The sequence below is a fragment of the Nesoenas mayeri genome, assembly GCF_963082525.1.
Source record: "Nesoenas mayeri genome assembly, chromosome: 9".
Classification (NCBI taxonomy): domain Eukaryota; kingdom Metazoa; phylum Chordata; class Aves; order Columbiformes; family Columbidae; genus Nesoenas; species Nesoenas mayeri.
The window spans coordinates 12,537,833-12,553,443 of record NC_137557.1 but is presented as its reverse complement, the minus strand read 5'-3'; the positions used below and the strand labels follow the sequence as shown (position 1 = coordinate 12,553,443).

Sequence of the window (15,611 nt, the reverse complement as noted above, 5' to 3'; positions counted from 1 at the left end):
GGGGTGAGAGTCCCAGGGCTGAGCCTCTCCCACCAGGCTGTGAGGACAGTATAGAATGTATAGATCTGGCAGTCAGATGCATTTTTGGTTTTATGCTTTCACTAAGCTGGAGGAGCTTTCTAGGAACAGCTCAAGTGGAAGTGAGCAGAAAGAAAACAAAGAATGTGCCTGTGTATTTTTTTCTTCCTTTGACAGAGAAGCACTTTGGTTGTGGGTGCAACCCATAAGTCGCACAGTCATCTCTGATTGTGGTTTTGGGTGCATAGAAATACCGTTCACACTTGAGAGATTTTGAACAGAAATGATGGTTTCTACCTTAGAACATGAACATTTGATAATTTTTTAGGTACAGAAGTGCTAGTGAGAGTGATTTTCTTTCTTTCTTTAATTTTTCAATACTCAAAAGTAATCTACATGAAGCAGGGTGGGTAAGACTTGTGTTTTAATAAGTCGGATTAAGTCAAGGCTAGGGTGCTCCCCTTTTCTGTCTGGCACACACAGTCCTTGCCCTTGTTAGCACATCCAGTCCTGCAGCCATAGGGACCAAAGTTATAACTCAGAATTTTACCTTTTGAAAATTTTATATATTTTTTTTAAAATGATGCACTATGTATATTTTCTTGGCTGCCACTTCCCTTCCCTCCCCTTGCTTTTGAAGGAGGAATACTGTAATATTGAATTTGGACTCTTCACTTGCTGAGATGTTAGATCCCAATAATAGAGTTCAATTACTGAGAAGTTAAAATAATTCAGTAGATAATTTTTACTACCTAAAGTTGTTAAGAGGAAATCAAGAGCATTCCTTCAATAGTCGCAGAGAGGGTAAATCCCTCTCCCTGCACCCCACTCACTTTCCGCACATTCCAGACCCTGCAGTGGAGTTGTCATGGTTGGGCTCTGCAGTGCTGGGGTGATCGCTCCGGGAACCTCGTTAGCCTGGCAATTATTCCATTAGTGTGATTATTCCAACACAACTGAGCCCATGGAGCCTCGTGAGCAGAGGTTCTCCTGCAAGGCCGGGCTTTTCTGCCTTGGCTGGGAAGGACACGCTGGAGACCTGGAAGCCACTGAATGGAAAACTTTTTGCTCCTATGTTTGAAAACTTTTTAAATAACCTCTGTGTTATACCAAGCTGTATGTTGTTCCCCTAAAAAATTGCTATAGGGTGATGCCCAGTTGAAATGCTTACTCCCTGGAGGACAGGGCGGTTTTAATCTCCAAAAACTACATGATGAATGTTTTGTATGGTAAATTAATTTCATAGTTGCTATAGCCAACAAGAAACTCCATTTATTGCATTTGAAAATTTAGAATTCAGTGTTGATGATTTTCCTTCCTTCCCCACCCCCATGTGATAAAAAGTGCTTGTTTGTGGCAGGTGGATATTAATTGCTTTGTTTTTGATGAGCTCATTCAAGTAGAGAATTTTGGATGATTCACCAAAGTCCAGGATCCAAACATGTCAGGAATGAAACGCGTCAGCCCCTGTCACGATGACTGGTGGCACTGTCTCAGCTCTAGGCAGGTGGTAGGTTTCAAAGTTTTTGCTTTAATTTTCACTGGCTGGATGATATTCTTGCTGTGGGTGGACAGGTAAAGAATAGCCATCGCCTAATTACTGTCTCGTTTGGGACAGGTGGCAGAGAACGTGCTGTGTAACTTTCTTGTTGGCTTGGTTTTAGGTCTGTTGCTGATTGTACAGTCTTTTTGGTGTTGCCATGGGAATGCAATAATTATATTATAAATAATTGGAGCATTTTCTTTTACTGCTGCAGAAAAGTGATGTTGTATAATTATTGCAATCTTTAATGTAAGTTGTGCTCAAAGACACTTGTTTAGCATTTGTATAAACCTGTTGCACATAACAAAACTTTTTGCAAAAGGGAATGTCACTTCATAAATGTGCCAGAAAGCGAACACATGCACACACACTCCCGCAAAAGCATTGACATAGCTAGAACGTGTCAAAGAGCTCTTTCAAAATCACAGAGGCAAAATAATGTCCATAGTTGAACTTCCATGCCTTATGATGTCTTTTGGCTTTTTGTTTGCCTTTCTACAAATAAATAAATTCTATTGATATCAGGCAAATAGCATTGCATAGTATGTAAGTAATGAAGTTGTTAATGACTGGTGCAAAAATAGAATAATGCTCATTTTGTGAGGTGCGTTTCCCCTAGGACGGAGTCCTGGTTACAGGTCAGTGCAGCGGTTCCGTAGGTCTGGTGGGAAGCTCAGCTGCAGAGCTGTGGGCGCAGCTGGAGGGTGCGAATCCTTCTGTTGCTGTTCAGAGCTATAGCGGTGTCAAAACTTGATAACATGAGATTTTTTGATTCTAAAATGAAGTGTGATGCAGACAGAGATCTCCCATGGTTTGGTTGGGTTGGCAATAGTTAGTTGCTGAGTTTCTTTTGTTTCTGAATTCGTTTCTACGGTCTCTTTTTCTGTGTTGGAGCCTTCTGCAAAGGGCAGGCTGTGGTTTTCTGTGCAGTGTCTCTTCTGTCTCACCTCTCTTGGTAGTACTGTTCTCTCTGTTCATCCACTGGCTTTCTGGCATGTTTCTATTCTAAGCCAAGTTGTTGTGCAACGGGAAAAAATTAGTAGGTACAAGAAGGATTTTTTTTTTTTTTCCCCCAAAAAAATAGGGTATTTTTCTATGCAATATTCTGCTGGTCTTTAAGATTCCAAAGATTTATTCAGGCTTTAGCGTTGCCTTATGACCTAAACCCTCTTCTGGATTTGTGTCCAGTTACGTTCCCTCAAGCTTCCCGTGTGACCCTGCATCAGACATTTCATTTCTTCGTCCCACAGCCACAGTTGTCAAGCCCCACTCCAGCCAGATGTTCTGGGGATGGATTTGTGAGTCCTTGTGGGGTAACGTGGAGCTGGGTCACAGAAAAGCTTTTGTGCTTTTGCTTCGATGTTAGGGTGTCATCTTGGGCTAATGTTCCTCATGAAATGAGTGTCTCTCCAGTTTCAGGTTATTGTGTTGTGGCTTGTGTGCTAATGGATTAATTTCAGATGTTTTCAACTTAGTTGGTTTTTCTCTTTGTTTCCAGAGTAGTCCTAATTTATTTAACAGTATTTGCCATTCAAGTCAACTGATTTTAGACAGATGTTTGTCTCTAGTGTTTTAGTCTAGACATCTATGATTTACAATCTGAAGCCCATCTGGTGAATTGCCATGGGAGTATGCTTATTTTCAATGCTTGAAGTATTGCAACATACTCTTTGCAATTGTTTTTGCAGTAGCAGCTGATGAGCCAACCATCAGAAAAGGTCTATTTTAGCAAAAGAATCCCACTTGTTTGTCCAGATTAGGGCAGCAAAATACTCGATTTCTGTTGAAAACAACAACAAAAATATTCCAGTCCAAAATGCTGCATGTAAATTGAAACTCTAGAATAATATGGGCCTATTAAAAAACAAACAAACAAAAAACAACAAGGAAAACCCACCTGGGAATGCACAAGAATAGCAGGAGACACGGAGAATCCACCGCACCCATCTCCATTGTCTGTGGCTGAACAGTTATACTTGTTTAACCTTTCCTAATACTTCAGTATTTGTGGGACCAGGTACTTGTCCCAGGCACGTCCTGTCCCCTCCCAGCCCCACGTCCGGAGGAGAAGCTCTTGATGCACAAGGCTGTTAATGAAGCCAATTGACTTCGTTTGGACCCTCTTCTACTTATGAAATTAGTGAAGCGTGAGGAACCCAAAAAGCGAGGTGCGCCGGATGGCATGGGAGGTCCTGCAGGTGAAGAGTGGGACAATTCTTTATGCTCTCAATGTAAATATCTCGAAGTGCAATGCACTTAGTGTTTGAAATGTCAGACGTTTGCTGTTCGAAAATTTATTAGTTCATAGTTCTAAAAATGAAAATTTAACCTACCTTCCTCTTCAAATTCAGATGCAATGCAGCCTCTGTGTAACAGCTTGTAGCACGGAGATTGCTCTGGATAGGGCATGTTCAGAGCAAATGGTGCATCTGAGTTCATTTCCTGTTTTTATGGGTTACTGTATTATTTCTAAATATGCCCCAAATCAGGACGCAACATCTGGGAGGCACACAGTGGAAAAGAGCATGCTGCTAAGTTAGAACCTCTTGGTTCTTACATTAAAGTGTAGAGTGCTGTTGTTTAACTACAAATTGAATGTACTTGAGCCTTTTGTGGTGTGTAGCAGGTTAAGTAGCAAACACAGGTAAAATAAACAATTTTCAAAGGTCTTTAGTGTAAGCAGCAAAGGTCCTGTCATGTAAATAAGCCAGAAAAAGTTCCAGGAGCTGTCTGCTTGATGTGTTTGGCACAGATTTCTCAGTATTTTGATTTGATATTTGGTTGAGTGAGTTTGCACATGTTGAAAACATCAGTCAAACCCAGACTGTAGACTGGAGATTATTGTAGGCCCTGTGGCTGTAGGATCCAAGTAGTGAACATGTAAATCAAATACACGTGATTTGTAGTTTAATGTTGATAATTATAACGTACCGAAACGCAGACCGGTCTGGTTTTTATAACTTTATTTTTTAAGTGCTTATGGCAAATTAACTTGATAATCTGGGGTGGGGCGGAGGGTAAAGAGCTGTTATAATTTGTGACTTCTAATGTAGTCACAGGATTTAGAAAGGATATTGGAAAAGCATAAAGCAGTCATAGAAGTTGCAAAGGAGTTTAAGAAACACGTTTTACCCACATCGAAAGTGCTTCGATTTCTACTTTCAAACCCCCTGTTTTCATGGACAGATTCAGGTAAATGTGTTCAGTGGCTACGCCATACAGGAGACCTCAGGCTGATACGTCATTTGATGTGGGATCCAAGATCATTTGAAATCCATGGATAGATTTCTGTTCAACTTGAGAATGTTTCTTAATGCTTCTGTACTGCTCTTACAAGGTGAAGGGAATTCATGCTGCTAAACAGTGATCTGAATAGAAAATAAACAATTGAGGTGCCAGGCAATGTCAATAGATGTGTGGTAGACATCCTTTTGTTCACATTAAAAATATGACAAATACATATGGATAAGCCATATAAAACTCTATATGCTGCATGAGCTGGTGCCATGGAGATGACCAAGTGCTGGATGCTTTCATTAACCCTACACCTTGGTAAGCTCTATTGATAATGTTATTTTTGCACCTTCCATGACCCCACCTATGGCAGGTTGAATATAGCAGAGGTAGGATTTTTCCTGACATCTCAGACCTCAAGGTATTTTGTAAAGCTGTGGGTTTATGCCCTAAAGCACTTAATATTATGAAAGCTGCTCCTTTTCTCTTTAATGTGGAGTTGTGGAGTTGCTTTCAACTACAAATTCATACTCATCTAAGGACAAATATTCATATCTAGATCAGCAGCAAATTCAAGATCCTGTGTCCTAGTGACTTAAGTAGACACCTGGGAGTTGACTCTTCTGCTTTCCACTGTGTGTGAGCAGAGCTAAGTTAGCACCTGAATTAGCTCTTCTCTAGGAGAGACTGCACCTCAAAATCATGGTAGTATGTATATGTGAGAGCTCTTTACATTCTACTTTAAAGGTTTTTATGACATACTCCTATTAGCTTGACCTAATGAGCAGTTTTAGACTGTAGCTGGGAAAAACGTTCACCACACCTCAGCTGCAAGGCAGGAAGATGAATGGAAGAATCCAGGATTTTTTGTTTTGTTTTTTTATTTTCCTTGTCATCACTTTGTTTGGTCTGTAAGCTGCTTTGAGAATAACCAAGTGGAGGGAGAAGACACGTGTGCCTGACGGTGCAAAGGGGTCTGTTTGTGCTTATTTCATTGAGGAAATTGTTCCGGAACAGCTGCTCATCCATGTGAAAATGCAAACCCTTGGGTCCCGGCCAAGGTCAGCAAGTCCTGGGTCATTTGTTTTAGCAAAGCAGGCCAATTTGCCCTTTAATTATCTTTCATTTTTGTTCGGTCACACCTCTTGCTTCAGAGATTTGCTTCCTGGGAAGCACCCTGTGTAGTGCAAGATGTGATACCAGTTTTGTTGTGAATCAGAGGAAGGCATAATACTGTTTTATGAACTACTTATAACTGTTAAGCTATATAAAAAATAACACATTTATGTGGCTGGATTTAATTTTCTAATTACCTAGTGTGGTAGGTTCTTGTTATTAAAATATACAGGATTCTTAAATTTCAAAGCAAAAGTGCCCAAATCACTGTATTTCTTATTCTCTGCTAATGCAGGTATTGCAGTGTGAAATGGTACATTAGTACATTTGCTAGAAACAGGGCTGAGAAATTCCTGAACTTCAGAGAGTTTGCAGTAGCTGTTCTCAAAATGGGAACTTTATAACAAAGCCTGGCAGGGTTAGTAATCAGCTATGGTCAGTCGAAATGGGGAGTAACACACATGCCCGTGTGCTGGAGCTGGATGTGAAAAATACTCTACACTGGTCATAATTTAGTCACATTGATGTAGCTGGAAGACCTGAAATGCCAGATTTTGACTTCTATAATTTAAGGACAAAAACCTAATTAAACTAAAGCGATCTTTAATGCATTCATAAAAGATCGCTCAGGAACAAGAAAAAAGCACACCGATTCCAAAACTGGTTTTATAGAAGAATTTTAAATGTGTAATGGATTGCAACCAAAGCTATAATTAGCCTTGAAAACCTTGGGCCAGAAATTTCTCAAGACGATTGTGACATGATTCCTGAAGGAACAAAAATGGCCAGAAGATGTGACAATCTCTTGGTGACAAGCAGCCTCTTGGCAGGGGCACTGAGAGACAGGGACTTGCTTTAATCTGCCACTTCACACAATAAACCATTGTACAAGAGGGAACAGAATAATTGTTGTCATTTTTATTAGACTAACTATGCAGGTGTGTTTTCAAAGGCAACAGATTTGCAAAACCTTTGTGGTCATTGAAAATGATTAAAATAATTAGCTTCTACATGTCAGAGGAGTGGTGCAGCAGTGCAAAGAGGGACCATGTGGCTTGGAGGAGGAGGAGAGGCTCTTATGGGGTGTCAAGCTGTTCATTAGCTCTGCCACAATATGAGACTGAGTTGCCTCTTTTACTGTCCCTTAATTATTAATATGTGTTATAAATATGAAAACTTTGTGCTTGTGGAGCAGGGGATGAGTGTGGTCTGTCACCTGCCTGGCTGATGGACTTCAGTGCTTCCTGACCCTTCTGCTTCTCCTCTTATTTCAGAGGTGGGGGATTAATTTCCTTGCACCTGCATCTTGGATGGAGCCAGCTCCAGCATTTTGGGGCAGCCCTCCAGAAGCTGCTGGAGATGCTCTGTATTCATGATGTCTGTATTCAGGATGGAATTTGGGCTCTTGCTTTGTCAGTGAGAGGTGGCCAAAGCTCTTCTGGCTCGGTTTCGTCATGAACTTGGGAGATAGACTCTGTTTGTTAACAGGTTTGAAAAGTATTAGAGCGAGCTCATTTCAGTGTACAGCAGCTGTGTTAGAACAAACTGCCTTTTTCTCATTTAAATTAAATTTTGTATTGAACCATGAGTTTCAATTAAAACTTACAAAGTTCTAATTCCATAGAGGACGCATTACATATATCCATCCTGTGAATAGAACCAACTGAGGATCATCCCTCTCTAAATGTCGACTTTAACTGCTCAAAAATATTTGGCATAACCAAAAATACACAAAAAAACCCACAAAAAACCCACCAAACCAAAAAAGTTTTAATTGTGTGAGTGTGAACTGAGAAGTCATTTAATTGCAAGAATTGTCTTTAATAATTCCTGGGACTCATCGTGCTGGGGAGATGGGGATCTGTATTTTAGTCACTACCACTTGAAGTTGTTTTGATACTGTTGATGAGAGAGATGAAGTAATGTATGCTAAAGTCATTTGGCTAACCTTGAAATCAAAGCACTGGAAACAAAATCTAGCTGCAAATCACTAGGCTGTCGTTCTTTTAAAACCTGTTATCCAAATGGCTTTAACAGTTTGTGGGTCATATGAAAGGTTAAGAATTGTCTTGCATGGTGCACATTTTGATGATAAAACACGATTTCATTTTCTTTATCAAGTGGAAGTGTTACAGTCAACAGTATCAGTGTGGGAGTTTGATTTCTTCCTGCAGATAGATCACTACTCCATATGAGCAGCTGGCACAAGGTTACAAAGGACAGATATGAGGCATGCTGAGCAAAGTGTTTCTCATTTGTTGTATAGGGGCTATCTGATCTGTATGTAGAAACTCCACAACTGTTCCATTTTTGAATTTATTTCCAAATGAGAGTACCTATTTTTGAGAAAGACTGGTTAGAGCCAGTATGACTATAACTAGATTGCATTTTGGTGAGGGGATGAAACAGGTTGAACACGAAAGCTTTGTTCTATTAAGCAACATTCATGTGTAATATTTAAATTACTGTTTACTTAAACTGAGGTTTTTTGATTTCATAATGACTTTTTTCCTTGTAGTTTTTCAGGTTTGAGGAATCACTGACAATGAGTCGTATAACAATGTTAAATGCTCATTTTTACCTAATCTCAGGCATGTTCCATCCTGAAGAACTGAAGAGTGTTTGATAATCCAGTGTGTATTGTATCTCCCAAAAATGTGTGTTTACCAGCATTGACTGTTACATATAGATGTGCTGCCCAACTTACTGTAGAGTGAAACTTGGCAGTGTATATACACTGAAGTAGATTCAGAGAAGAATATAAAACCTTATTCCTCAAAAGAAATTTTCAGAGAGATTTTGATAGGGAAAGCACATTTACTCAATATTTATGAGAAGTTCCTTCTATAACCACTTGTCACTTCCTATTTTTGATGGGTTTAAATAGAGCCATTTAAATGGCAACTTCTGCCAGTAGTTGCTTACTACTCATGCTGATATTTTTTTTTCAATTCACACTAAAATGACTGACTGTCTGGGAAGACATATAATGTCGAAAGGACTATAGAATAAGGTGAGGGGAGAGAACACATATGAGCTGAATAAGAAGGAGAAGTAATATTGACTTTTTTATTGGGGCTGTAGTATAGGTGAAGTTCCCTACATAGTTAAATATAGGGAAGTATGAAGAGCAGAAGAACCACACATATAAAATGACTTAGTTTAAACTTTGGAGTTTCTAAGTGCTTAATATGCTTGATAAATTACCATATTTCGAATCTAGATGTGAGTGGTAAAAACCATATATGCTGATTAGACTATAAATAACTGGATAGAGAAAATGAACCAAGTTCATAGGAGATCTAAATAACTGGGGCAGATTCCTGTGAGTAACTTGCATTTTGAGGGGCTGAAAATTCCTGCTTATTGTACAATCAGCAGCCTGAGTAGTATAAAATGTAGATAAATAGCGAATGGCTTCTCGATAATTTAATATGGACTACTTTTGCTGGTATAAAACAACAGATTGTGGCCCACTTTGCTGTTGGAAGTTTTGTTAGATTTGTCTAAACTTCAGGAGAAGTCATTCTAAAGGCCATTAGATCCCATCTTTGCCTGAAGTCCTTCATATGTTTTAGTGTTTAGCTTCCTTGTCTAGAATGTGATACAGCTTGGAGATATTAGATGGCTTCTACATCAGGTAAACTAATGAAGTTGTCTTTTGCATTATTAGTCAAAGCTGAAATTCAATTTACAATAGCCAGGTGCAGAATTGTCTCTGGGCTCTTTTCAAGAGTTTGACCGTGAATACTTCCTTAATCCATGGCAAATAGTTAGTGTAAAAGGTTAGTGTAAACATGTGAATATGTAATAAGGAAGTAATGAAATTAACTTTTCTTTTTCAAAGTCGTAAATTCTCATTGTAACCATCTATCTGATGTTTGGGGGCTTCATTTTATTGACTGTTCTGTGTGATGTTCCCAGTTTTAATGGCTGAATCAATGAGCAGTTAAGCAAGCTATTTCCATTTTATCTAGACACTTTCTTTCAGCTGTGAGGCTGTGTTTGCAAAAGTCGAATGGTTATGGCACTTGCTTTGTTATACTTGTACTCAGTGCCTGAAAATGGAACTTGCATGTTCAGGGCTGGATTTCGGAGTGGAAACCATAAGCTTCTTGCTTGTATAACCACATTCCAAGGTTAGTCTGAATAGCTGAGATAATGAATTTGGTCTTTTGTGCATTCTTAAATAGATAGATAGTTTTTCACATATGTGATTTTTATTTTTCTTTTTGGCTACAATTGGACGCTTTCCTTGGGAGCTGCCTAATTCCAGGCTGCACAGTTTCTGCTTTGTTCTCTGCTCCCATGCCTTCGACAAGAATAACTTAACCAGATTTCAATATAGGAATTGTGGGCTGCTAAAGGACATATTGTGTTACTCCTTAATGCTGTATAAGTTGATCAGAGGGTAATATAAAGTCTATGTTTTAGCTGTTTTATGACGAAAATATTTTTTCAACGGAATATATGGTAAAGTCATTGAACAATGATCTTATTCTCAGAATGGTGGCGCAAAGCATTTTCCATATACCAGAAATTAGTGGAGCTGCTCATTTTGTTATTGCAGGCTTCAAAAATAAAGCTATTTTAAGCCTTTCTGAGCAATTGTGCATTTTTTTTAACCGAAAAAAACCCTAATATCTTATTTCTCTCTTTCTATTAGGACCAGCAGAGGTTCCCATGATGTCACCCAATGGATCCATTCCCCCTATTCATGTGCCTCCTGGTTATATCTCACAGGTATGCTTCTTGAAGGACTAAAATGTGTATAAAAGCAACAGCATTGATCCATATAGAGAAGTCTACTTGGTTGAAGTTGAATTTAGGTATCTTAATGAAAATTCTAATACACATCTTCATGCTCCTTCTCTTTACTGACAGTAGACACACATTTTTACAAGTGAGCGTGTGTGTGTACCTTCACACACCAGTATGTTCATCAGGTTTTGGGTTTTTTTAACACTAGCAAAAGTTAGGCATACAATTTGAGCCTATATGTGCAACTTCTCTCCTTCTATTAGCCGATGACTTAATGACAGTCAGAAGGGGTAGAAGACTGATGGAAGTGACAGAAACAGCCACTGTAGCCATAAAATATGCTGTTGATCCTCAAGATCTCCCCAGCAGAAATCCTGCAATGTATTGGGAACCAGGGGTTTTGGTTTGTTTTCAGAAATAAGTGTGATTTAATTATCTGTTCACGGAAAAAATTGAGAAAGCCTTTCACAAAGCTGTTTTGGAACTCTCGAAGAGCCACTGCTATTCTATGTAAATAACCACTTCAGATGACCAACTTGTTTGTGTTCCTTCCATCTTTTGCCAAGCTTAGACTCTTTCTGAAGTAATAAAGAAAAAAAAAACAAAGAGAAAAAGAGAAAAAAGATTGATGTAAGGCAGAATAGCTGTGAAAGATACAATAAATCAAATAATTTCACCACTTTCATTGAGACCTGAACTGGACTAAAAGCTTCATTAAAAGTACACAAAGGATTTTAGATATCCTTGATAAATAGCATAAGAACACTTGATACATATATTCTGGCATCTTGTTAAGCAGAAAATAGAGTATGTCTTGGGATCCCTTCCCCTTCTCAGGAAACATGTGAGCTTGTGTAATTCTGAAAAATTGTGGATGGCGTCATACTCAAATCCCACAAAGTACTGCAATTGCTCTGTGGTATTTTAACTTTTGAGCAGCATGAAAACATGTCTCGAGTGCAGGGGACCCTGTTACCAGGCAAGGAGAAAGGGAGGGCAGGACGGCAGCGTGGTCCAGCATCCTCCTGCTCCCCAGCATCCCAGGGTGGGCTGTTGGGCTTTGCTTTGCAAGAGCGTATGCAATGTAATACTCCTCATGGGCTCCCCTAATTGAGTAGATTGACCCAGATCATGCAGAGGAATTTTTAAAAGATTTACTCTTCCTTTGAAGTAACTTTAACACCTTTTTGTTATTAAAATGTTTATACCTCTCAGCCCCTGTACTGAGATAAATGGTTGGGTATAAGCAAAACGCTTTCCAAACCAGGGGGATGAAATCTTCCAGATGTATCTCTGTCTGAACCCAGCTCCTCTTTAACGCTTTTTGTGGGGCACCATAATAATTCCTCTAAAGCAGCCTTTAAGTAGTGTGTTAACAAAAAGAAAAAACAAAAGCAACCAACCCAAAACCCTCTTCTGAAAAAATTTTTCCAAGGAGCTTGAAAATATGTTGTAAAGTTTTAGGAGAAAACTCTGTATTCAGTGCTATTCGGCATTGGAATGTGTGTTCTGCTGTGTGGTGACTGAGCCTCTTGCCATTCAGACTGCTTCACATTAAATAGTAATTGAAAGTGTGCAGTAATCAAATTAGGTCTTATTGTAGTAAATGTCCCTGCCTTATTTGCTCTTGCTTTTGTCTATTGCTTCATAGTTAAAAACTCTAATTTATGATAAACAATGAGAACACAACTTAAATTTGGAATTTAAGGCCGTACAGCAAATTAATGCACTCTGAGATATGAATAAAGATATATTTGTTATTTGATTTGTCCCTAAAGTATACATTGAAGAGTCAGAAAGCAGATACCCCTGCAGAGAAGTAACGGTGCCTATTAAAAAAAGACATGAAATCTTTTTTTCCATTTTGTTATGCCAAGCCTGTTGTAGCTGTGAGTATTAGTCTTAAATATTACAGTAGTTATCTAGTGGTTGCAATCCTAGATTAAAATGATGCTTCATTACCTCTTTGGTATTATGAAAATGATCCACAAAAAATGGACAGGAGATTGTGTGCCCTGCAAGATCAGCTCCACTGGTAACAGCGGAAAAAGAGACTCTGTTTCTAGACTTTAAGGACAATATTAGTAATTGTGACTGGAAGCTATGTTTGTTGGTGTTAAGGAGATGTTCCTAATGATGAGGCTTAGCCAGGGTGGGAGAAAGTCAAGGGAAATAATAGAAGTCAAATAGATACCACTAGTTCAGATCTTCCGTGCTCTGGTTTTGCTCTCTAAGACTGGTTATTTTGCATTTCCTTTTCAGCAGATGCTGCTGAGATGATGTGCATCTCTGGCAGATGGAAACTCTCAGATCGGAGTTCCTGTCTCCACAATTCTTTGTTGGCTAAGGGTTAGTTAAATATAGAAGAGAAAAAAAGTTCCTTGCTGTGTTCTTGGTGGACAATATAGCTACTGAGAAAGTTAGTGTTGGAAGGTGGCATGGTAGAGAAATTCATATTAAATGTTTGCAAAGTCAGCAGTTTTGGTTTCAACTGCTGGATGTTGAAGGATAAGAAGGGAGCAGCTCCTACAACTTGGTCAGGACCTGGGCACAAGCTGTTAATGTCTGTTTTAGTTCTAAGCTGTGGATGGATTAAGTTTCTTCCACAGGAGTCCTGGGACCATACCCTTGGCTGGGATGTCCACCTGAGTCTATATGCTCTTGGGGTCTGTGGCCCAATTCCTCTTCTTAGCTCCCAAAGCAGTCCAGCTGCCTGGTGTGTCAGCAAAATCTGTAGATTAAAGGTCATGATTTGGATGCCAAGCTATGAAATTTGAGGACAATCTCATGGGTTATTGTTTCTGCTTTTCACAGTACGTGTTTGGGAGGAGGCTTGAAGGAGGATTTGGGGTGTTCTAATGAGGAGAACCAACAATGGAAATATCAAAAGCTCTATCATGAACTCGTTTGCTGAACGCTATTGGCTGAGAGCTGCTCTCTCTGAAACAAATCTGGAACAATTCCACTGGTGTTTGAGGAATTGCTCATGTGTAGTTGAACATGAAAATTTGGCTTGAAACTCCACTTCTGATTTTATTTACAGAGTTGTTAATATGTGATCTCTGCCACAGGTATTTTAAGGCTAAAGGCCTAGCTTACTGGTTGGAGCATGAGGTATGCTTCATGCTGATAAGATTCCTTTTGTCAGGAGGTAACATTGTGGTCGTGCAGTTTGAGCTACTCAATTCAAGCCATGGTCCTGCAGTTCAGTATTCCTACATCAGGCATGTTACATTTGACAGAACTAGCGTGTAACTTCTAGAAAGAGGAAAGTCTTTAAATGGCATTTAAAGTGTTAGAAAATCCATCACATTCTCAGGAATCAGGATTTTGGTCTTGAGTATATACTGTGCCCTAAGAGAGGTGTTCTTCTCCAAAACCATGTTTCGATAGCATAAGCTTCTAGCCACAGACCTTCTGGTTTTGTAAGGCTTACTGCTCAATGGAGATTCTGTGTTGTGTAGACTGTGATCAATCGAGTCATCCTTTAACAGGACGATTCTTGCCAACGCTCTGAACAAAAGGAAGGTTGTGCGGATCTTGTATTCATATGGAGCAAGCCATAAAGTCATGATCCTTTTAAGTTCACAAGCACTGGTCCTGAAGATCTGTGTAATTCCAGATTTATTATATTCCAACATAATTGCCAGCATTATAGATGTTTTTCTGCCTATTTTCCAGAGTGAAGGTACAGATTTAATACTGATGTTTGTATGTGATGGATGACAAAGATAGTGATGCAGACTTGCCAGGGCTGGCATTAACTTGGATTGGCATCCTTAATAAGTTAAGTGAATAAATAAAACATTGACATCCAAGTTCCTTGCAGATGAGCTCATTCTGTACTGTTTTCTGGTACAGATTGATTTATGAATGAAGTTTCATATTAGTTTATGAAATTCCCAAAGTATTGGTTGTGGTCCACCCAGTGGCCATGCTCCAAATGTCCTTGCTGAATCTAGCACGCAAAGTTTAAGTGAAATAAGAAAATTTTCTTGAAAGCAAATGGAAATTAATTCCATATTACCATATTATACCTATTCAGTAAACATGTATTACAGGATGAGTGTGATTGTTTTCCTTTAAGTAGAAGTCACAAAATATAGGTACAATTAACATGTGCAAAATTAACTTGCCTGTCTTTTTCCTGGAGTTGTAGTATTAGATTTTGATGGAGAAAAATGAGGGAACATGGAGTAGTGATTTACTTTGAATATGTGAATTATCTCTAGTTAGACTGTGTTTTCATTGCTACAGTGATATCTTAAATGTATTACAAATAACCTTTAAAATGGTGTTCTCAAAATGTGGCAACCAATGAGAGAGGCAATTTTATTGTATATGAGTATGATGTTCATCCAGATTATCTTGAAAGATCACCTGTCTACCTCACTTAGCAATTAAGGTTCCTAAAATACCAGGAAGGGGGACGGGGGGAGAAACCAAACATGTAAAACTATGCTATAATAATATTGTTTTTTGAAGCGGCATGCCATTTACACCAGTAAGCACGAAAAATAACAGCAAAAGACAATTTACCTGGTAACTATTTGAAAAACACAAAATGAAAGTTTAGCTCTAGATGCCGAACGAGGAGAACTATTTGTTTTCTGTAAATATAAACTGCTAAAATTAGTAATAGTAATTACGTTTAATATTGCAGTTGCATCTAGAGACCTCAACAGCTATTAAGGTTTCATTACTTCTGGGCACTAAAGTAGAGACAGTTTAGCAGATAGTATGTTTCCAGATGAATTTATGATCTTCATGACAAATGGTTTTTAAGCTTACAGAAAGAATTGCAGATTTCTTCTTTAAATAGCGACGTTTAACCTCTCTGCTAAGTTATGTGACTGACTTATATTAATGCACCAAAACTGATTTGCTCTTTCATGAATTGAAACTGTCATCTCCCACAATGGCACTACCAGAATCCACC

The 15,611-nt window shown here is 38.8% G+C and overlaps 1 protein-coding gene across 1 annotated transcript in view; it reads left to right on the top strand.

Annotated features, from left to right (window-relative positions):
• The window catches only part of FNDC3B (fibronectin type III domain containing 3B), a gene marked incomplete at its 5' end in the record, with an annotated part of 152,763 nt that overhangs the window by 46,069 nt on the left and 91,083 nt on the right, over positions 1-15,611 (top strand). The window contains one exon of the mRNA XM_080349549.1: positions 10,578-10,654. Within this exon, the coding sequence (XP_080205675.1) occupies positions 10,578-10,654 (77 nt within the window). The remainder of the gene's footprint in view (positions 1-10,577; positions 10,655-15,611) is intronic.